At 38.3% G+C, this 24171-nt stretch overlaps 1 protein-coding gene across 2 annotated transcripts in view; it reads left to right on the forward strand.

The window, feature by feature from the left end:
* Nucleotides 1-24171, forward strand: part of LOC132916494 (discoidin domain-containing receptor 2-like) — a 145459-nt gene that overhangs the window by 48440 nt on the left and 72848 nt on the right. For both annotated transcript variants that reach the window (XM_060976556.1, XM_060976557.1), the window contains exon 2: nt 15403-15537. In XM_060976556.1, coding sequence (XP_060832539.1) covers nt 15447-15537 — 91 coding nt within the window. In that variant the 5' untranslated portion in view covers nt 15403-15446. The remainder of the gene's footprint in view (nt 1-15402; nt 15538-24171) is intronic.

A 24171-nucleotide genomic window follows, 5' to 3' on the forward strand; every position in this document is an offset into this window, starting at 1 on the left:
TATTCCTTCCAACGACATGTTATCACCGAATGATTCGAACAAGAAGGTTCCAGGAAACCGTACCGTTTCGTTTTATCTCGTCGTGCGTAGTCGCAAATTCCTGAGAATCGAGAGCCGGAGAACAGTAACTTTTTATGAACAAGAAAAATCTTGAAGCGGGAACTGAGGATACAGAGGATCGAGGAGGATGTAAGAGGAGGATGGGGAACGTTTTGTACGGTGCATGGAGAAGGGATCGTTTAAAGAAGCCCAGCGTATATAGGGAGACGGGTGGTTGGATCGAAACGGGGGGAGGGTGCAACAATGGTGGGAAAATGTGCCGAGCATATTTCTCATATCTTATCGCAATAGCCGCTCCTACCGGAGCAGAATTCTCCCTTTCGAGATGACGCGAACGCGCGTTCCTTGAACTACTTGTCTGAATAGTAACTTATGCATACTACTTCTATCGGCGGAACGATAATGACACAGTGGCTATGTCGATACGGTGGCGTTCCACCGCGCCCCTGAAAAACGTCCCAACTTGGTCGAACAAATTGAATCTCGTTCCCTATTCAACGAACAGTGAACTCGAACGACTCGTGAAGAGAACCGTGTAACGTTCAACTTACCCGAATGTCCTCGGCGACGATGTCGCGTGAGGTTTAGAAAATTGTTTTTAAATATTTGATCGAAGGAAGAGAGTACATTCCGTTTGAATATTCACGAACTTGTTTTATTTTGTTACTAGCTTAAATATCTGTGACATTGATGAAAGTTTTTGGTATTGTTAAGGTTATTGGATGTATGTGAATACAAAAGAACGTGTGGTAAAATTGTAAGGTAAAATATATAAATATTTTTAATATCAAAGTATAGGTACAAAGTTTGGAATACAATATGAGCTGGTCCAGATCCGCACGCTAGCAGTGTTACCCTATGACTGAAAAACCCTGAAGCCCGTTGCATGTGTACCGTTTATGGTTTGCCTTCGACGCAGTCTTTTGTCTATGCGCTGTCGATAGCTTCAGTGTTTGAGAAAACTAAAGACCAGATGTAGAGTTTTCTTAGAAGTGGCGACCACTTCAACAGGTATGAGATTTTGAATATAGGTAAATGAATTTCTCGAATTGAGAGATATGAGGATAGAAGCAAGGGAAATAACAATTATTTTATTCATATATCTTAACTTCCAAGTTATAACTAATTTTATGATGCACTGGTATACAGTTGGTTATCTGTATAACAAGTAATTGAAACGATCTTCAGTTTTAACGTTGACTTGCAGCCACTATGCTATCTTTCAAAAGTTTCCAAGTATACTCCTCAACACACCAATTATTAGAGAAACACTTTATGTAGTTACGAGTCAAACTCTCTAGAGAAACCTTATTAAATTATTTAATATGTGTCACCCTATAAATAATTTCCTTCCCTTCATACATACAATGGGTAAATCTAAAAACATATCTATCTAATCAGTAACATATGTTCCTTTATTTCTACAATTATTTGCCATCTTTCAATTTAATTTTTTCCCTATTATTTAAAATTCATCTTAGCATCAAACTAAAGATATTGATTATTCGCTTCACGATTATTTTTCTCTGCATATTTATCACATAATATTAGTAGATTTCATACACAGAGCAAAATGTATCGACCTGAAATATTTGTTCGGGTGCACGCACGAAGCGATTTTCACGACACGCGGCTCTCAGATAGGGAAATAATGAATCGACGATAAAAATATTCATCGGTCATTACCAGCAACGCGGTATCGGTTCCGTACATCTTGAACGTAGACACGGCATTAATGATTAAATGTAATTCCAGTAAATTACACGTCGCTTCCGGCAACCGGCGTTCTCTAACAGCAGGGCGACACGAAACGTAGATGCACGAAGCGCGAGCTCACAAACCTAGTGGCAAGAACAAAAAAAATTGGCAGAACAAGAACACGATCGGTGAATTTTCGTTCGTCTCCCATGAAATCATATCTGTGTGTGAGCCTGTCAAAATTGTTACAAAGAAGGGAGAAGGGATGGCTTTGACCGCTAATTACCGATAATTACCCGCCACAATGCGCTCTGATTAAACCGTGCGTCAGTGAATGAATGGAGATGCGTTCCGCTTCATATTATCATTATTTTCAACGAGCATTGTGATATGGAAAATTAAAGAGGACTTAAGAGGATTTAGCCCCTGTTGAATGTTACTCGAGTGATCATCAGCTTGCCTACTAAACTACCTGTTATTTTACTACATGTGGTATCGTTTCGAGGGTTTTAAGCGATTGTCGAACGTTTACAATGTATTTGTACGATCTTTATTTTACTTCAAGAGGATATTTTAACATAAGGCTTCTTTAGCATCTTTACATTATGGAGGAATCTATACTATTTATTTTATTATTATAATATTTATAATATTTATAATATTTTAGCAAATTCATCTATATTCTCTAATGCAGTAAACATATCACATTTACCAGGAACAAACCCCCTTGAAATGTTAATGTACAATCACACACTTCTATCTACACGCTCGAATCGTTCTGGAACGCAAAACAATGTCACGGTGCCAGAGTTCGCAAAGAAAAGAGAGAAAGGAGAAAAGTAGGAGATCGGCAGAGATTTAGAGACGATGTCCATTAACGATCGTGAGCGTGTGTACGCGACGTCGGGGTCAGAGTCGCCGGCACGGCCGACAACGATAAAACACGCGGTGGACGCCGCGCCAGAGGGAAAGGCGAACAAAACGCTACGGTGAAACATGTTACACGCGTTTCTCACGCGTTATCATAACTTCAGATCTGAGGCTTGGTTCGAGGCGTCGCGTCGCCAGTTTCCTAGCAGCACGGTCGAACGGTAACGTATGTACACTGCTTCCACGATATCGGCCGCGTATACGAACGTATCGGCGCGCCGGCGATAAGAGCGGTCACAGCTCAACGAAAGGTGCGACGAACAACCCGCGACCGGACCGGATTTCTTCGTTGCTGAACTCTCCCCCGCGCCGTCGTGTCATTGAAATGGAAACACCGCGATAAAATCGACGACTTTACGAGTGTACACGTTTCGCTCGTTTACGTTCTACGATGGCTGGGTTGTGTCTCTTCTAGGCGATGATAGTGCAAGTGAAATCGAGAGCTTCGAAGATGTTGAGAGGGAGAGAGATGTTGCTAATAGATTTCGCTCGAGAAATTTCTTATATTCGATTTGAAGACAGAGACGGAGACTTTTGGTGAAAGAAAGTTGTGGCAATGAATTCGGGATTTTGCATTCAACTGAATGTTTATTATATTTATATCTGTTTATCTGTTTGTTATATTTATATTTAGTGGTTTATTTCGCAGAAATATTGAAACAATATTTATTGAAGTCAATATCACGATTATTGGTTAAATACACATGTGCGTAGAATTTTCAAAACTAATTATCTTCAAAACGAAGCCTTACGCTAAAAGAGCTTCTTCTCTATAATTCCAACATATTTTTGCCCGCGAAATAAAGAATATTAATATATATATATATATACTAAATTCGTATATTTATGCTATAAACTCTGCTGGATATTCTACAGTGTCACGTGTTAAGATTATTAATTTTTATGAAAAATCAAAATTAGAAATTGAATATCAACAAACATCAGCAAAGTTTTATTTTACGTGCTCCTAATCTCTTCCACGGTACATCCCCTACGCTTTCCGGCTTATTAGCCTAACTCATTGACACGGAAGGCGTGCAAATGACGATTAAAATCCCATAATCCCGAGCGGAAGCTAAGGTCAACAACCCCTGTTATCAATTTACACATGGTAGAAGCTCGATAAGTGCCGAGTGTCGTCGGTTGGTTGGCGTGGACTGAATCCGTCGAATGTTAACTACAGCAATCTAGAATCATTCGACCAACTTACTAAAAAATAATCTTCCTAATCTCCAAAAATCCACGTTCCATAAAATTTCTCCACAACCGTTGACATACGTGGAGATCTCTCTTGTGAAACAAGTAAAAATAATTTGAATCCGTCAAACTACAAGAAATCGACAAGCTTCAGTCGAAAAACAATCTTCCTTCAAAAATTATTGACGCGAGCGTCAAATTATTAAAAATCGTTAACGTGCAAAATTTTCTCCAAATTTCACCAAATATCTCAACAACCACGGAAATCTCTGCTCCGAAATAAGTGGAAATAATCTGAATCCATCGAACGTTAATTACAAACGAAGAAGCGTTCGTGAAAGACAATGTTCATAATCACCCAGATTTCAGCAGATTCCACCAAATTCCCCCGAGTATTCCAAGAACAATAGAAATCTCTTGCCTGAAACATTAAAAAATAATCATGCAGCGGTTTGCATACAACGATCCGTAGTTATTCTGGCAAATTCTAAAATCCAGGAAAGAAGCTTTCCGCTTCTAACGAGGAACCTCTCGCCTCCAACGGAGATTTATTAGATACCTTCCGGCCGAGAGGATTCGTTGACGGTGGTAACGTTGGCGAGGAAACACGATCCCAACGGCGTGCGAGAAGCGCTCTGGCAAGCTTTGTGGTCCATAAAGAGATCGCATATATACACGAGCGAGAAGAACAACGCAGTTTGAGAGACGTGCAGGCTCCGCTTGTTGAATGGAACGCGTTACACGCTCTTATCGCGGTGATATACATGCATACGTTCATCAGTATAGGAGAAGGTAGAAAGTGGGCGGATAGGTGATAGAGGCGGAGTAGGAGGAAAATTGTACACGTACACGCAAAACGGCTCCAGGTTAACCGAACAATGTAACGAGTCTCTGTTTCTATTCCCCTGTACGTCCTCGACAATGCCGACAGCGTGAAACGCGCGCCTGCTAGCTGCCAGGGACTTCATTAGCCGCGTTCGCTGCCGCAACGCTGTGTATCGCGTGCCAACCGCGCGTTCATCGCCTAACGAGCATGAACCGATGCATTGTGCGCGAGGAACAGGTTCGATCTTTAATCCGGACGCTCCCGAGAAACCATCGAGGACTCCACGAAATCGTTTCGACTATTCTGTCAGCGAGTATCGAACGAACGTGCGTTGTTAAAAGCAACCGATTAGGAAAAAAATTGGTTCGTTCGTTACCGACGACTCTTTGGATTCTGAAGTTTCTTCAACACACTCGGTATGACACACAAAATAGAAGACGGTCCCTGGTGGCGGAAATTGATTTTTCTACAACATGTATCCATTTACTCAGGCGTCACCAGCAAGAAAATAGAAAATCCCGACGACGCGTACGTTCACGTTTTTCGAATTGAATGTGTTAATACGATCGGTAATTTTAGTAGCATTTTGCAGCGATGCTTTTCGAAACTAACAGTTGTGTTTCCGAAAAGATCGTAAATATTACACAATAGTCTTTTTCTTGTGTTTCATCCACGAAAAGAAAATTAAATGATGATTTGCAAAGTATGAAGTGAAGTACGAGCACTTATTGTTAATAAGAAACTGTATATCTTTTTCATCAGAAATGTCTTTAACTTTCTGTATATCAAAGTAAGTTAGAACGAAAACATTCGAGATAATTTATCGAATCCTATAACTGCGATAACACTTTATCGACATAACGATTGACACACACGAAGTTTCCACGCGTGACAGTGAACTTAATATAAATCCCACGCACCTTGCAATTTCACGAACGATAGAACAGAAACGACATGACGCGATCAAACTAATTCGCGACGAGTTCCCAATCACGCTAGAAGAATATTCGAACGATTTCCGCATAAAATCGAAAGATGGGGCCGCATACATGCGTCCGTGACCAGCACATGTTATTGGCTTGAAATCGACATCAAATATTCAGCGACATTTATGAAAGCTGTGAAAATTTCAACGAAACTTAATCGAGCACGCGTAGAGTCGCGTGCGCGTTATTCATGCCTTATGAAAAAGCGGAAAAGTCGCGCGAAGCGTGTTACGAGCGATCGATGAGAAACTGTATGAACGCAATTTCCTATCCCACATTAAACGTTTTCACCGTGAAAACAATCGACGAGCGGTTGCATTATTTCACGCGATAAAAAGCGCATGCAACGTAGCTGCGAGTAACGAGTGGGCCGGTTTTTACGACGCGGAACGAAGATAAAAACCATGGAAAACTGCTCGCGAGAAGAGTCCTCGAGATATAACGAGAAACACGAAATCCCACGGCGATTAATTAATTGTGTACGAGACAATGATTCGAGATGGATACGCTTCATTGCGGAGACGAATCCTCATTCTGCTTCTTTTTCTCTTGTTTCTACTTTTCACCCTCGATTTCTCCTATTCTTTTTCTCCCTTCTTTTTCTTCGTTTCTTTTTCAACCAGCAAGAAAAAGTCGATCGCCTAGATGCACCGTTGGCTCGGATAAAATAATGCGCACGCTAGTATCGCGCAACGACCGTGGAAAAGATGCAGCCAGGACTTATCGCTTATCGATACATTTTTTTATAAAGTCGTGAACGCAACGGTGTAACAGGAACTAGATATAATACTTAAACATCGGCTATGTAATACTTAAACGATGCCAATTTGAAAAAACGAATGCTCCTCCTCTCCACCTGTTCCCTTCAAAGAGACATCGAAGTTCATGTGCAGAGCAAGATCATCTCGATGTATAATCAGTATACAAATACGTATACACCGAACGTATATACTGAAAGTGGAACTTTGTTTAGTAATTTCGCGAAGAATTTGTATTTAAGTGAGAGTTTCTATTCAGAATTGCTCTCGTGGAATTCGGGCGATTATTACTGTTATATTATCAAGGGTAAACAGCGGAATTCATTTCGCAAACCGTGCTGCTCTCTGATCTTCACGACTCTACTCTGTTTCTATTGCCGGCATGGCACAAACGAATAAACACGGATAAAGGAGAGAAGAAACAAAAGGAAAGGGAAAAATCGCGCGGAAAATGTCGCACGTATCTCTGCTTCGATACGGCTTTGGTCTGTTCAACCAAATGATGCCGCGATCCATACACAGACGTATACACGGAGCGAATACAAGTAGGCGCACGAATGTCTGCTATCGGAGATATCGTTTAACGATAGCGAAACGATACGATCGTAAATCGATAGAAGACTAGAGAGCATCAAACCTGTGTGACACGAACGAAAACCGTCACGCATACCATGAACGGTATGCAAATTTTCAAAAGCTCGGCCCGAGGAATTACAGAAATGTACCACGCTAACAGATCTGTAACCCACCAGAGAGAGAGAGAGAGAGAGAGAGAGAGAAAGAGAGAGAGAGAGAGAGAGAGAGAGGAAGGTATAGTAAAAAGTGAGCGGTGTGGACGCGTTGATGGGAAAAATGCGACCTGCGAACCCGATGAGATATATGGATAACACAGGAAAGTTAGCGGAGTGACATTGCGCGTTCTATTAATCTCGCCGAACGATACGCGACCGAGGTGCAAAGACCCAAGGTAATTTTTCAAATTACCGCGCCCCGTATGACGAGTTAGCTTTAAAAGTGGTGCAAATAGCGGTTGATTATTATACAGTATTTTACAGGAACCTGGTATTTCTGTTATTGCATGTATTCATTTATACCGCTGTTGAACATTCATTTTTCTGTTATAATAAACCCCAGGTTGTCCATATTATAATGATATGTACATATATAGTAATGTATTATTATGAGAGTATAAATAATTAATTCTTTCATTATAAGTTGAATTTAATTGTATATTTAATACATTTGGATAAAATATTTCATTAATTTCGTCACTTTTCGCTATATTGTCGACTGTATTATTCATTTTTTAGTACAAGTATGCGTTAAAGTATTCTTATTGTGTTGTTAATGGAAAATTGAAATAGGGACTGTGAAAATTGGGTTGATCTCCGGTTCTCGATCGAAAATAGTCGAAATTATATAAACATTATGTACAAATTATCATGACTTACTATTACAATCTATGATAAGCTATACCATTTCTCACTTCTCTCAATTCTCCTCTAAATTTACGTTTTCATCTATGTATTACAACGAAGCATAATAACTTATTTTTCATCGCACTCAAGATAATTTAATGCTAAATAATGAAACGCACACAACGATAACAATACTCTAAATCTTAGAACCTTCATCTCGTAATTAATCAATATATACATGATACTACCTATGATGCATCCCTATACTATAATATCTCTAATAAATAACACCATGATATTAAACTACATCCTACCGCCTACAAATAGAACCTCTAATATATTAGACACGTCACTCTACCCTTCCTACCCGCAACAACCATTTTACACCAATTACCCTCACGTCATCATCCTATCTCTAAATAATTCATGCAACCGTAAAACAGTCAGAATTTCAGGCATGCGGTCAGAAGCATGTAGTCTGTGAAAAATATAGCAACATACGTGACTAGGGTAAGTGCTAAATAGATTCCACAAACACGTGGTCGTTATCTCGAAACGATAGACTCGAGAAAGCCGCGGGACACTGCGAAAGGAAATTCCACGAAGGGTTCGGGCGGATTCGCGTGAAACGGAAGGGCAAAATTCTCCCGGTACTCTTATGTGTTGCGATAGCTTAAAACCGCAGGGTACGCGATAATAGGCAACGATAGGTCCACCAGGGTGTAGGCGGTGTTCCACAAGCTATTCAGGACGAAAACTCCTTTGGGAGTACGTCTTACACGCGGACAAGCAACCGCGGCACAGCAGGATACACAGATATCCCGCGATTCCGATTTCTCAATTGTCGAGAACAATATTGCCGCCGAGAATGTATTAACCTTTGCCGAGGGTAATTTGCCCGGGGGCTAGTCTTGGAAAGTCTAGAATTTAACTGTTCGCCAGGCAAACTACTTCGGTGGAAGGTAGCGAACGATAAGAGGAATATTTATCGTCACGTGTTCGTAATATTTGTTACAAGTGGGAGATTCTGTGTTTCTTCTAGCGGTTATAAAGTAAATTTTATGTCTATTATTTTTGAATATAAGAATTGTTTTTGTTAATCGTGACATAGGAATTTATTAAATTATTTGAATCAAGTGCTACTTAGGTAATCGATCGGTTAATTAATATTTTGGTGCTAGGAAAAAATCTTAAAGTATTTCCAAATATCAAATTTCGTTTTAGTAATAGTTTTCGTAGATTTTTAATCATCGGAACATAATCTATGTAACATATATAATGAACATATAATACGCTGGAAAAATATCGCGAAACATTCACGATCGAACAAATTTTCGAAGCCTACATTCGAAGCATCGTTTTCAATACAAATAATTTACCAAGTAGTGCAAACTCCACGGCTGCTTAATTTCCTCCGCATGAGTCCACAACAACAGGGTGCAATGCACTCCGCAGCAACAGAGTAAAAAAGAAGGTCGAGCCACCGACGGTATAATGGAATTGGTTTCCAAAATTACAAAGAGAGATAAAGTTCGAATCAGCAAACGGTGCGTTTTAATTAACCCAATTTCAAAGGGCCGAGAAACGATGTTGTGTTGTGTTTCAAGTGGCCCTCTCTGACCTGGCCAGTTCGTCGATTTTCATTAACGGGATCTCCGCGTGCGACGAAAATTTCCATGATTGTAAGTACATGTTCGTACGTAACATTCAGACTATAACATTACAATAGACAGGCGATGATAGTATAAATAGAGCTCTTATAGAAGTATATATAATAAGTATTGGTTACAATAAGCACACATTGGCAGACCGTTGTATCTATTATAGCTTTTACGTACTAATTAATTAGATCCAAGTATATTAAATTTCGTATCATTTAGTAGGACTCTCGTATTTATAATCATATTACTAAATGGTAGGAAATTTAATGTATCGTTAATTAGATGACAGGGAAAATAACAGGGAAAATAATAGAAAAATAAATTATTCGTTATCGAACGAATGAATTTTAGATTTGGTTGTCAGTCATATTATCCAAAATCTTAGATTACCATGTAACTTTCACTCACATCATAATTTCAAGCATTCTGTTAAAACTCTACATCATTCACACTTTTTTATTCCCCTATCTGTAAAATCCCCTTAACTTCAAAAAACATTCCTACATTACCAAAGGATAAATCAATAATTCCTTTCCCGACATTTCGTATGCTAACGTATTCTCATATTCGATTTGGTAAAATCTTGCCGCTCGTAAAATCGTCGATGGGGAAACGTTCAATGAGACGTGGTCGTTTTTCGACGATTTTCGAGGGTAAATTTCGAAGGCACGGTTATCTGGCCCGCGATACGAGGTAAGCCTCTGCGCAGGTATCGTCTGGGATCTGTCTTTCGGGATTTCGAGTATTCGACTGACTACAATCCGCAAGTTTCACTGACTCCGGTTCTCGTGGTCCATAAAATCTCGAATGTATTTTGCAACGGCAGCAGAAAGGAATTGACCTCGCACAATCCTCGTCATTACGCTGCAAGTCCTTGGAAACTACTTCCGGATCTCGAAAAATTTCACCGAAACCGTTCTTGTCTTGCCTTTAACGGTGAAACTTCGTCGCGATACGGTGCTCGTTTATGTCTTCTGAGTAACCGTCTTGCCGTTCTTGCAGTCGTTTCTATCTTCAATATTCTTCTCTTAGTTTTCTCTCTCGCGAGTTGTTGATATAATTGTTGAAAAAATTCTAGGTCGCATAATGACGGAGATAAAAATTAGAGTTCGTACACAGAAGACTTCTAGGGCGATTAACGTGCGAAACAGAAGCACAGAAATTAACACGTTAACTGCCACGGTAGTCATCGATGACTCACGATTTACTATATTTTTTAGGATGATTAAAGCAAGATAAATTTTTTGGACTAAAAATTTTCGACAGTGTGACTGATTTATTGACATTATTAGAGAAGAATATGCGCAAGTACTATATAATATTTTGCAAAAATTTAACGTTTCCGTATAGTATATTTCAATGTATTACGACTCCCAAGGCAAAATATATAAAATTCGCGTAGCAGTTAATGTGCCAAACGATACATTCAAAGTTTAATAGCGATACCGGAGAAATGTCTTGGACGAAGTGAACTGCGTGTACTATGAACTTCGACAATGGATAACGAGCTATTGCAGTCACATCGGACGATCGATACTGCAATGGGCTAGGCTCCTTTAGACACGGTCATCGAAATAGGAGATGTACATATATCTCGGCTATCAAATCCATGAAAACGTAATCGATGAATGTCGAGAGCGGCTAATAGTTTGCACGAAAAGAAAGACAACGATATTCACAAAATTTCCCCCGTTGGAAATATCAACGTTTACAATAATTGCAATTAGCGATTCATTAATGAGGATATTTGACACAGACATACGAATATTACGAGAATGATACCATTTAATTAATAGATAATCTAATATACCGAGTCAGGCAATAAAAAGTTAATAAAAATCACAATGCGTATCATTCTAGTATGATTGTAAATTGCATCGAATACGGTTATCGACATTTTGAAAATGATGGATTAATTATATTACGTAAAAGCAGTGAACAACAATTCTTCTATAATATAACGTACAATATAATCCTAATACGACAAAAACAATGTCAAATGCGGAGACGCTTGAACTCGTGTAATCACATGTTGATATCCTTAAATTCATACGGTATATGTAGATGTCATCTGAACTCGATTGATTCGATGATCATATCGTTGTGACTATATGACAGTGATAGACGTGGAACGCTGTAGTCGTATGTATGCGGTAGAAAATTGGTCATTAGCGACATCTCGAATATTAAGTAAATAAAAGGAGTAGTAACTCGTTTCTGGAATTTCGAAACAAATATTCCGAGCATACAAACAAACTTCATTTTCTCAAACCTTTGCATAATGTTTGAGAAACTGTAGACAGTTTGGTAGAAATATGATAGAAGTTACCACCAACCTAATTTAAGCACGTCGAGTTTAATGAAGTATCCACGATAAAAATTATATTTATATTGCTGCTATAGTAAGTAAGCATGACGTAAAAGGAAGAAACTCCTGTTACAATATTATTCAACTTGGCAAAAGTAATATTACATATACAATTCCACAATTAGGTCCGTAGATACAGCCATACCTAAGAATGTAGATCCTCAGAAGCAATTACAAATGACCTTGGATCCACATAACGGTTAACGAGGTTCCAAGAGTACCGATAGTTTTGGGCAGATATCGGTGGTTCTAGGGTTTCCGAAGGTATTCAGGGTCTCAATGGTTTGCGGTGATCCCGGAGGTTCCAAGAGTTATCGGAATCTAGGTGAGCTATTGATGGTGACCAAGGTTCCTGGAAACATCGATGTTGTCAGAGCATTTTGGCATCTTCAAGGTCTTGAAGGTAGATCTCAACAGTTCCGTAGCCTCACAAATTCCCTAGAATTCGGAACAAATCTTTCGAACTTTGTAGAATCTTTGCCACCTCTGAAATATTTTAGGAACTTTTACATCGCTGATCCTCGGGAACAATTCAAAAGTTCGAAAAGTACAAATTCAGAAAGTTTTTAGAATTATTAGAACCTTCCGTTTCTTAAGAGTCAAATATTTCAGAATCGCCTAGATTCGCAATATATTGAAACGTTCACTTACGTAGAAATGACCTGAGACGTTTTGGATCTCCTCGGAACCACCGAGATCCTCGATACTCCTGAGGACGCCTGAAACTTCCGAATTCGTAGAATCTTCCGGAATCTCGTGGAAACCCTTCCGAAACCCTTGATATCCCCAGAAATTCTTGAAACCAGCGGAACCTTTCGGAACACCCAGACCCTCGAGAATCTTGAGACGAGAGTCGGGGATCTCGTTGATAGGCACTATAGATTAAGGCGATTCTTTTATCAAGTACAACGATATCTCGGTTTAGCTGTACCGTATCTTGAAGGTTTAAGGTTTTATGGTCAGGGTGTTATAGATTTAGAGATACCTTTATAGCGAGTCTTTTGTGTTTTGTGACCTTCTTTATCGGGTCTTATGGAATTTAGGACCTATTTCACTGTAGGATTTTAGTTATATCACGGTGTATAGATTCTATGAATCGTATAATAATTTTTACTGATACGATATACTTTTCTAAAAGTATGTTCTCTTGACAAACTTTATTTATCGAATTTTTTAAAACTCTAGTCACCGGGTCTCACGAATGGCAAACTTTTCAAGAATACGCAATACCACAATACACGTATTTTACAATTTTTAAAAATGAAAATACGTATATGATAGAATTTTTCAATATAACAGTACGTGCATCTTAGATGCTTCCATGAAATACCATTTTGAACTTTCCGAATCTTTCGTATCGCGTCGCAGTCGCTAGGAATACAGCCAAAATATCACAAGCATTCTGGCACAGACCGACAGAGACTTCGACGCCATTCGTCTCAATCAATTACATCTCATGTTGTTAATTACGCTTTGTCTAGTTGCTGGGACCGAATCGGGCGAAATTCCGTTCTTTATTTCGTCGATAGACCAACCAGATGGCACGTGGAATAGTAGTTGCGTGACTGTAAGAGCCGTTTCCGACTGCAGTAAAAATGGAGCAAAGCCAAAGGAATGCCTCCCCTTTTCTCTCGTCTCGTTTCCTCTTACTTAGTCTTTCACACGATCTGGCAGAGGAACGCAAAAGTGCAAGGCTGGGCTAATTGAGCAGGGACTCGATTACGAGTCAGTCTTTCTGTGTTTCTCCAGGCGATACACGTACCACAGGGACTATCAGGACTTCACTGGTTACCTAGTGTCGTGCCAAGCAAAAGAAATACCTGAATCATTTGTGCTTTTACTCGTGAATCGATCAAACCCCTATTCTTAGGATTCCTTATTCTCTATCGTTCAATGTTATTACGGAAAAGGTATTGATAAAATTGTACATAAGATTTTAAGTTAATGCTACGGATTTTTATTGTTTAAAATAGATCGTTCTAAGATTTATGATAGAGGAAAAAAATGTTTGCTATTTTTTAATTATTATTTTATTATTTTTGGAAGCCTTAACATCTGTTAAAAAATGATTGAAAATATAACGAGATACAATTATGTCGAGTACCAGGAAAGGTATGAAAGCGTTCTAATAGGTTCCTCTCTACTTGTATCTGCGCTACGCGTCTGTTCTTTTACTCCACAGTATGAAAATTGAAAAAAAAAGGGTTTCCTTTTGATCTTTAGTCAACCTAAGTTTCAGTCTATGATTTAGGATGTCTTGACAATAAGTCGATATAATAGAAGAGAATATCTTATCAACGAGCGAGATATTAAGACATGGGAAATTATATTACAGTAAAACTCGTCTGCAGATAAATAGTTTATTAGAGCTCATTTAATAGGAGAACACCTAGAAATAAGTAAAGTCAGCCTGGAAGAGTACATCTAATTGAAAACTAATTAAAATTTCGTTTAAATATATAGAATTCGTATATTCATTATAAGCCTTACTAAAGTCAAACTAATCATTCCCATAAAGTATAATGGTTTAGTTTCCGAAGAATTAAACCCTGATTACTTTCGTACGAAAATTGAAAAGTTTTCAGAAGAAATCGATCTATTTGATTTCCCATATAGTTCATATTTATGACGATAGTTGCCAATTTTTGGCGGTTTCTACCCTCTGAATGTGTGATTCTGTAAAGATCAATGGTTTTATCGGATCCAAGGACAACGGAGAAACTAAATTGAGAAGGAACGATAACGTTTCGAGAACGCGAACGGATGGCGTGCGTGTCGCGAGGAATAAAAAGGCGAGACGAGATATATCTTGGGAGATTGATGACTGGTACGATCGACGGTGCCTAGATGAATGTTGGTATTTTGTATTGTAATGTATATTGAGCTGCTCGGGCTATTTATTTCCGAAAGATCGGGCTACCTTGGTGCTTTGACGACATGATTTATTATAGTTCCGTGGAAGAAGCTCGATTATCGATAGGCCACTCAGAATTTTAGTATCGCGCTACAACTACCTACTTGGTAGTAATTTTAGTACGATTAATGATATTCCATAATACATTGAAGAATATTTTTGCAGAAATTTCTAATCTGTAATATATTATTGCAGAATAAAGATACTTAAAATATTAATAATTTTTAATTCAATCTCTACCTTGCGTTTGTATCGATGATTTAAAAGTTTGTAATAATTTGACTACGATAGTGTAATACTTTGCTTATTCGTTTGAAAATATTTAATCTGTTGCAGTACATCGTAGCAAGGCACGGATATTTAAAGAATTATCGACTTATTATTTAATTTCCACCTTAGATTATCGTCCCTGACACACATCCGAAGTTTCGTGTTCTAAAAAAAGAAAAGAAAGCAAGGTAGAGCAAGTAACATTCAGAAACTTAAGAAAGTAGTCAGGAACTTAAGAAAGTAATTTTACCGGGCGGCGCGGCGCTCGAAAGTATATAAACTTGGGAGTAAATTTTTTGTCTCGATGTGTTTTCAGGCGATTGCCACGAGCTTCCATGAAGACACCACACCTCGGCGACCATGAAGACTGATTGCCTGCCAATAATTGCCAAGTTCTGCGCGCTGCTGACGCTGTTCGGGCCCAGCCTCGATGTTCGAGCACTCGATATACGTGAGTAGCCAGACACTTGCTCTTTTTTTATCCCATTCGGCCACCTACTTTTATTTCTTTTTTCATTCTTTTTATTTCCCAAATTGTCCCTGGATAAATTGCACTCGAGTGCACTTTGCCGACAATTTAATGCACACTACCATCCGCGATTATTAATTAGATAAATTCCATACGCACACCGGAGAATACTATACCACAGCGATGGTATTCGTCGGTCGTGTTTTATTCAGATTTCAATCATTTCGCTACGCTGTACGTATAGTTGGCAAATTTTAATAGACCATGAATATGAAAGCGACCGTCACATGGATACAAATTTCATTTTAAACGACACGGTTTCTCCTCGCGTTCGCAGTGTCGCGAAATACATTATCTTTGACAATATCTATTAAGTGTCGTGAAATTCGATTCCGGGTTTAATTATTATACCAGATTTGGCTAGCCGCGTCTCGCGCGTTCAACCTCCCGTAGCGGCACTGCATTTCATCAATCGCGGAACGCATGATGAAATTCGTGGCTGATCGACAAACACCGGTGATCGATCAAAAAATTGTGTACCTTTAGACGAATTCGTTTTCGTTATACATCTTGCAAACAATTTCATATGACTTCTTAATGTGCTAGTATAGATTATTCCTTTTTATTTTCACACTTTTCGCAACGGTGTCATGCACTGTCACGCGACTTGGAAGTTGTATTACATTTTTCAAATGTTTCGTTCGATTAATACTATATGATTATATTAATCTGAGGATTTTCGATTAAAGTAACAACTATAATGAATTATTATTCTTTGCTTGCTACAAGCAAACAAGAGAATTGAGACATGTCGCTTGTCAATCTCTAATTATAAGTTACTTTATCCAGAATTACATGTGAAAAATAACGCGCGATATTCAGGGCGTCTCATGTTTTTGTCATTGTATTATTCGTACGTTCTTTTATTCATTAAATGTTTCATTTATATTACTGATTTACAAAGGCAATTAAATTAATCAGTAAATTTAATCAATATCGCCCAAGTCAAATATCAGGATGCATTTCAAAAATTCATTTTTCTTTCTTCAAATAGGCAGAATACCAAAATATGTGAACATCGAAATTAGTTCATAAATTAAATCCGAGCCAAATATCAGAATATATTGCAATTTATTTCTTCAAAGCTACGGACTACTCTTTTAAAGCTTCGATCGAACAAGTAAATATTACTACCTCGTGCCATTAATCAACATACTAAAAGATCGGTTTCACAGTTTCTCTCAGCATCAAAATGAACATCAAAGTTAGTAATAAATTAAAATACTAATCAAAACACAAATATATGAACAAATTAGATTTTCTTAATATAAAATCAAAATACAAGTCAATTTCTTTTGGTGTCGAATCAAAATATAAATCAATTTCTCTTGATATTTCATCCAAATATACACCAGTTTCTCATAGGATCGAATCGTTTCAGAATCAAATTCAAATATAAATCAATTTAAACCTTTCAGTGCCAAATCGAATCATAAAAATCAATTTTTATTAGTATCGAATTAAAATATAAATAATTTCCTCCTAGCATAGAATCAAAATATTAGATCGTCCGAATAGTTTCTTTCGTTTTATAAGAAAATAATGGATCCACATTTTCCGTTTTACATTATTTTATCGAATTACCTATGATCCATTTTGTTCTATCAAAATAAAAATCACAACGTTCCACGAATTTGGTTTCATGTTTGTATAAAGATGCGTCGTTGTAAAAGACTGATCTGTAAAAGAAAGACACTTTTCGGACAACCTAATACAAGCCAATTTTCTTCAGATTCATCAAGTAGAAACAATTGCAACAAGTCAAAATAGTTCCTATCAATATCGAGTGAAAATATCGAGTCAATTTCTCTCAGTATCGAATTAAAATACAAGACAGTATATCTGCCAGTGTTAAGTCCTTTTAGAACCAAGTAAATATGCAAAAACATCAATATCAAAGTCTCTAAAACCTAGATCAGGAAATGGACGTACCAGTTCATGCTTCCGGTGAGGATAGCGAATTTTAGCCAGCGTTGCAACCGCGGGAAACTCATTTTATTCGGTTCGAAGGTACCGTGTTCCGGTGTGTTCCTCTTCGCCGAACTGCCCCGTCAAATTTTTCATCGGAAGCAGGTGATCACCGAGTTTTCATTTTCCTCGTCGGCAAAACTCGGTCGGTGGGGGCGCCATCAGTCTGAAGTAATGATTCGCTATTCCGCGCCCGCCCGGGGGATCAATTATTTTGAATCTAATGCGACAGGATAAATTGCATCCCGCGGAAGATTCCAAACTCTCCCTCGTCGTCGTTCCTCGTCTGGTCGTCGTTGTACATCCGATGGCCGAGGATAGGGACCGATTTTACGCCGTGAGGCAGAGACCTGTCTTCGGAAAACAACCTCCTCGTTACCAGGTCCCCCGCATCCCATCCCGTCACTCGACAAATTGCCAATAAGCAAGTTCCATCGATTGCTCTGTCGGCGTTCCATGTATATTAAATGTCCCTGGGTCTCGTTCAGGTTCTACGTTCACCGTTCAAGAACCGTATTCCCGTTCTCCCGAGTTTTTCAAAGAAAGTCGAGCAAGAGAGATGATTTATAGACGTGTAATATGCTGCGCGGCCTCTAAAGTGCCATTTACATGTCGCTATTTATTGTTCTTGTCCAATTTTAATTCGCTTTTTAATTCATGGGTGTCTAATGTTATTTACAAATCGTAAGTTTAACGTATATCCTCGTTCTGCAAATAATCGGGGTATTTATGGGGAATGAAGTAAAGTTAAGAAATTATTACGAAGTTGCTAGGGGATGTAGGAATTATTATCTGTTGTTTGGAAACTTGGATTATAAGGAGAGACTTGTGAGAAAAATGTTTTTCTCAGTTGTGTATTTTATCTTTGATCGCTGTTTTACGTAATTCTGGTACTCACATTATTATCATTCTAGTCTAGAGAATTTTTTTAGAGATCAATACATAATTGTCCATTCGTTACTTTCTTACATATATCATAAATACGTTACACAAATGTTCACTGTTTTATATTCTTTTTATCCTCTACCAATACAAAGTTCCGGTCAATCGATCTTCTTCTTGGAAATGTAAGACAATTGTCATGTTGCTTTCGCAAAACCAGTGAATATTCTGTTACCCATGAACAATGATGTATCTTAAATAATTATAAGCCTCTGTTGGAGTTGTCATCGGAGACAATATCGATTTTTATCAAAAAAGAGAAACTTTGCAAATGTAGACTTAATCTTCTCCCTTCTTCCATTTCATAAGAATCAAATGAACGCATTGATAGATTTCTGTGATGATATCGCACATCCGTTAATACACCTTCTCTTAAACGGCCATTTAAATTACTTCAAGTAGAATAGTCTACGTTTAGTCAGACGTATACCAATCGTAATATCTATCACTATGTGTATTCTTAAATTCTAATTCGAGTAGACAAATACGAATGGCGGAGATGAAATATCCGTATCATAGTAATCTAAGCCAATCACAATATCCTTCCTCCCTGAGCAAACAATTACCACGATTTAGGACACGGCACGGTGCCCCATGAATCGTCGAGGACGCGTACAAAGTTTCCAAGATTATCGATGTTTTCACAGTGGCGCTATAAAGAAGCTCTGCCCGTGTCTCCGCCTCTCATCACATACCTGAAATATCGTTCCTCCCGGTATAGGAAAGACCGAAGAAATTCCGTATACGTACGCTCGAACCTTCGAAACTTTTCTTTATCCGTCCCCCATAAAACAGACCTTATACGTGCTCGAAACTCCACATGTATTCCGCTACTGTACGCCCGACTTCCGACTCGCTAAAGTAAACGTCCTCCGTGAACAGAAAAAAAAGTTCTAACCCCGACCTGGAGAACGTCTCCTTCGATTCTTTCTCCTTTGATTACGAGAATCGAGATCGGTTAGAATTTGCTAAAGTTGTGGATACACGCTGCGTCTCACTACTATGAAGCTCAATCTAAAATTTTAGGGTCCTCGTATGTTATCGGAGGTCTGTGGATTTTTGTGCGAATTTATTTCTTGACGAATGGAACTGAAGCAGTAGAAATTAAATGGAGTTTTGTTTTACATATTGCATATTTTAACGAGTACTTCTATTACGCATGTTTTGTATATTTTTACGTCTTTAAATTTTCCGTAATCTCATAAGAAGAGTTACAGTTAGAACAAAAGTTAGAAACCGCTAGTGAAAGTTTGTCGTAATTTATATCTCGTACTGATGCAGGAATTGAAAAGGATAGTACAATTTCATATTAATATCATGCAGTGGATAAAGAAAGTAAAGTAACGTCAAAAAATCCATGAAAATGTTATTTAATAAATTTATCCATCTAAATTGTGTAATTTAACCGTTGTGCACCGGAAGGAAAAGAATTAACGATCGAAGAAAAGCCGGATGGATCGAAAACAGGAATAGCAGGGATGTATACTGCATGCTATATATCCATGGAATGGTTGCTTGAAATTTTTAAAAGCCTCTTTCCTATGGAGCTCCGCAGCTTGTGTACCTTTCTCTGTTTTGTTATTAATGAGTCGATAAATACGTAAAAGAGAGAGAGAGAGACAGAGAGAGGGAGAGAGAGAGAGAGGAACGGTATGATTTCGAAATTAATGTTAGATAAAACGGAAAGCACCGTGGAGCGTTTTCAACTTTTTTACCTGGATAATGCTTGAAAGGAATGAAAACCGCAATGGAATATCGGGGCATTGCAACTGTCGCTGGAATTTCCGACGCTTGAAACTTTGACACGAATATGCTCGTCGTATGCTCGCGAATGAAAGATTAAGAAAAGCGAAACGAAACGACGTCGACTGATGCAAAAGTTGCATAAAGCCTCGCAGTGGCTACAGTGTTTACAAAGAGCACTCGACAATTTTCTTTCTACAGCGCCATAACTAGAAACGTACAGTGGCTCGCGAAAATATTTGAACACTGATTATTAGATTGCGAACTTTTATGCAATTTTATGTTTTTATGAAGTGAACCAAAGAAACGAAATCTACACGGTAGTTTATCTCTACCCAAAATGATGACAAGTATCTCACTTTCTATATCTTATATATTTTTCTATATTACATGCATTTCCTGGATTTTTATATTTTGGAATTTTTTCAAATGGAACCTACCTAGCAATTCGTTTTTCCTGCTAAAAATTACGACAAGTGCCCCACTTTGCATATTTTATATAGTTTTGTATATTATACGCATTCTCTGGGTTTTTGCGCTTTGGAATTTTTGCAAATGGAACCTATATAGTGCATAATTTGTTTCGCCTACTAAAAATTATTTTTGTATTTCATTTTGGATATTTCATACATTTTTCTGTATTATATTCATTCTCTGAATGTTTGCACTTCTAAATTTATCATATACGCATACAAATCCGTATTCTACCGATCATAAAATATCTTTCACGTGTTAAAACAGTCGATGTTTCATTCTGCCATCGACCTAGTGAATTCACCTTTAACCGATCTAATTGCCACAAGCATAATTGGGAATAAATGATCGAAGGAGATGAAAGAAACAAATGACACTAGTTCGAACGGCAGGATTGGTTGGACTTTCAGGGAAACGGATAGGATGGAACGTGTTCCGTTTGTTCGACGCTGTACATGTCTCGCATCGATCACGACTGAGCTTTTTACGCTCTCGTTGCAACGGTGTTTTCTTCTCGTTCGATGCGATTTCGAGCATGTTGTTTACGGCAAGCAACATCGACCCATTTTGATTTTATCGATTTCCGAACGTAAACGCGAAAACGAAGACACTGATTACTCTTCAGAAATCAATAGAGTCAATTGTCCAGGATGCACAGCCTCGAAACATTGACGTCAATCAACCGGCTGTTCCCTCAACGAGACCCGTTATCGTCGAGAGGGAAACTAAACTTGTAATCAACCAATGACTTCTTGATTTATTGCGAATATTGCGAATCGTAACATGTATGCATGTAGGGTACTTCGCTGAAGAGTAATTTTGATACAACCGTCAATCAAAATACCAAATTCGTGTTGACGTTAAATCATGATTTATTAAAGTGGGACTTTCTGAAGGGAATTATTTTTGATTTGAGGACTTCATTTATCGTTAACTTGCTTCGTACACGTCTTAATGAATCGAACTGAGTTATTTCTTCGGAGTCATTACAATATATATACTCGTTCACCCATCGATACCTTAATTGGATATCATCATATTTTTGTAGAAATGCATAGCTTTTTGTTGCGTCTTATTACCCTTCGAGTAATCTTTGATTTGGAAAAAGCGATCATTTGAAACAGTGTTCAAGTTATATTGCAAATACTCAAAGCGACGTGGAAACCAAGAAATCACGAATTATAATCCGTCTCTCGTATAATGACGATACAAACTGAATTAACATATTCAATATAATGATACATCAAAGAGAAGGGCGTCAATATTCAACGACGACGTCAGTACGTATAATGCTTTGATTATAGTTATAATAAATATCATTTGTTTCGATATTTTTCAACGATTTATTACGTGTTCTAGACACTTTCAAGTAAAAACAAGAAAAATATTGTTTCCAATGCTCATCACAGAAGATAATAGTAGAAACTCGTACATCGAACGTGTTAAATGCTATGAATATATTACTGAAACGAATAAGTCGGATCTCTAGATTACTCAATCGGACAAAACACGTCGAAGCAGAAAAGTTCCTTACTCTCGACGAATAAAAAATTAACCAAATAAATCTGTGAAAATTTCTCTAAAATTATTCTCCACGGTTACCATGCACACATCTGAATTACAACGATAAACATACCAATTCTCGACTCGCTAAAAGCTCCATTCCGCCAATCTAACAAGAGCGGAAACAACACAGGTATCATCAACGTCGCATCGTATCCGCTAAAGGTTAGTGCGATTACTCTCCCGCCGCGTTGCTGCAACCGAGTGACGAGTAAACGGAAGCGCGAAGGATCGTGTAAAACACGGGAGAAAGAAGGGGACATAAGGACGCGCGAGATAAGGCAGCAAGAAGAAAGAGAGGCTGAGGACTGCAGAGGAAAAGGTCGGAAAGCGGGCGAGTTCATGGCGGGCAAACCATTGTTGTAAGCTTTCGTCGGGTGCTAAGGAGTTCTGCTCGAAGCTTCCGTTTCCCTCGTTATGGTAAATGGTCTGTCTTGGTGGTTGAGCAAACAGTGGCACAAAGATAAGTGCAAGCACAGGACGCACTCGGACTACCATCTCGAGACGTTGTCGAGGACTTCTGGTCTTTCTCTTTGTTCCCCTCGTCGTCTCCTTGTCTCTCACTTTCCGTGGACCTAACGCTGGTCTCCCGAAAGGTGTCCAGTCGGCTCCGGGTGTCTGCTGAAACATGCATAAGGGCGACTATTGTTCGGGAGAAAATGATTACTTTGTGCACACTATACGAACATATGAGAGATTGTTCTCGTAGTCGTCGTCGTCGTTGTCCTTGTCGATCTAGGAACCGGAGAATTCCGTAGAAGGACCGCCGTATCGTCGTTAGTTAACTGATTTAAATGACAAAGGACCAGATAGGTGGTTAATGTATCATATTTGAACTGGTGCGGCTGAATAGACGACGATGAATGTTACGATACGCAAAGCATTATGTGTGAGAAGTTTAACGTGTAACTGCCGGATTTAGGTGATAATCCTTAAACTTGCAGTCATTCTCGTGTCATTGGTTTCCTGTACCTACAACGCGTTGCTCGAGCACGGTGGCGAGCGTGTTTCGGCTTTTTGTTGCTCCGCGAGTCATCGGTAAGCTTGTTCGCGATGTGGTATGCAGACAAGTGAATTTAATTAACACTAGAATATTATAGTTGGATTCCTTGCTGGTTTTAGAGACAACAGAAAGATGTTATATTATTCGTTTGTTAGTTCACCTGCTATTTATCATGGCTGTTTATTATTTGTATTCCCTCATATTTTCTGGCTTCGTGATAATCTTCAGACATGGAAAGATTGTTCAATAGAAGATTCGAGGTTGTTTAAATCGATTAATAAAATTATTATTCGACTATCTGAATTCTATTTTGAATTATCTTCACAATATAGATATTTCATTTTTTATGTTAACGAGATTCTATATAAATGTACATTGCAGGATTAACCGAACCACTTGCAAGATATCAAATATTAATGAACTGTTTAGAGTGCAAAATAATTAACTCGAACGTAAACTAAAATGAATAAAATCAAGTAAAATCAACTCCGACGAAGTATTAAACTTTCGAAACTTTTCTGATTAAACCGGGAAATTCAGGAAAATACGATTCCTAAAACAAGAGTTCATACTTCTGTACGATTCGTCTGTAAACGCTTTGGAACCGCAATCTTAGCGAATGGCCGCCTTAAAATTTTCCAATAAAATCACATAAATAAATCATGAAACCGATCGTAAATATCTCATGAAACACTTTATTACGAAATCGCTGGAACGAGGGAAGCGCGAAAAGCTTCTTCGACGGAAGCTGACAAGCACCCTTTTATTATTCTCAACGTCCATTTCCGGACATACGCGTTGGGATTCGTTCTTCACGTGATCTATACACTTTCATCGGGTCGAAGAGTTCCCATAAATCGAAG

This window comes from Bombus pascuorum, chromosome 2 (assembly GCF_905332965.1).
Source record: "Bombus pascuorum chromosome 2, iyBomPasc1.1, whole genome shotgun sequence".
Taxonomy (NCBI): Eukaryota; Metazoa; Arthropoda; class Insecta; order Hymenoptera; family Apidae; genus Bombus; species Bombus pascuorum.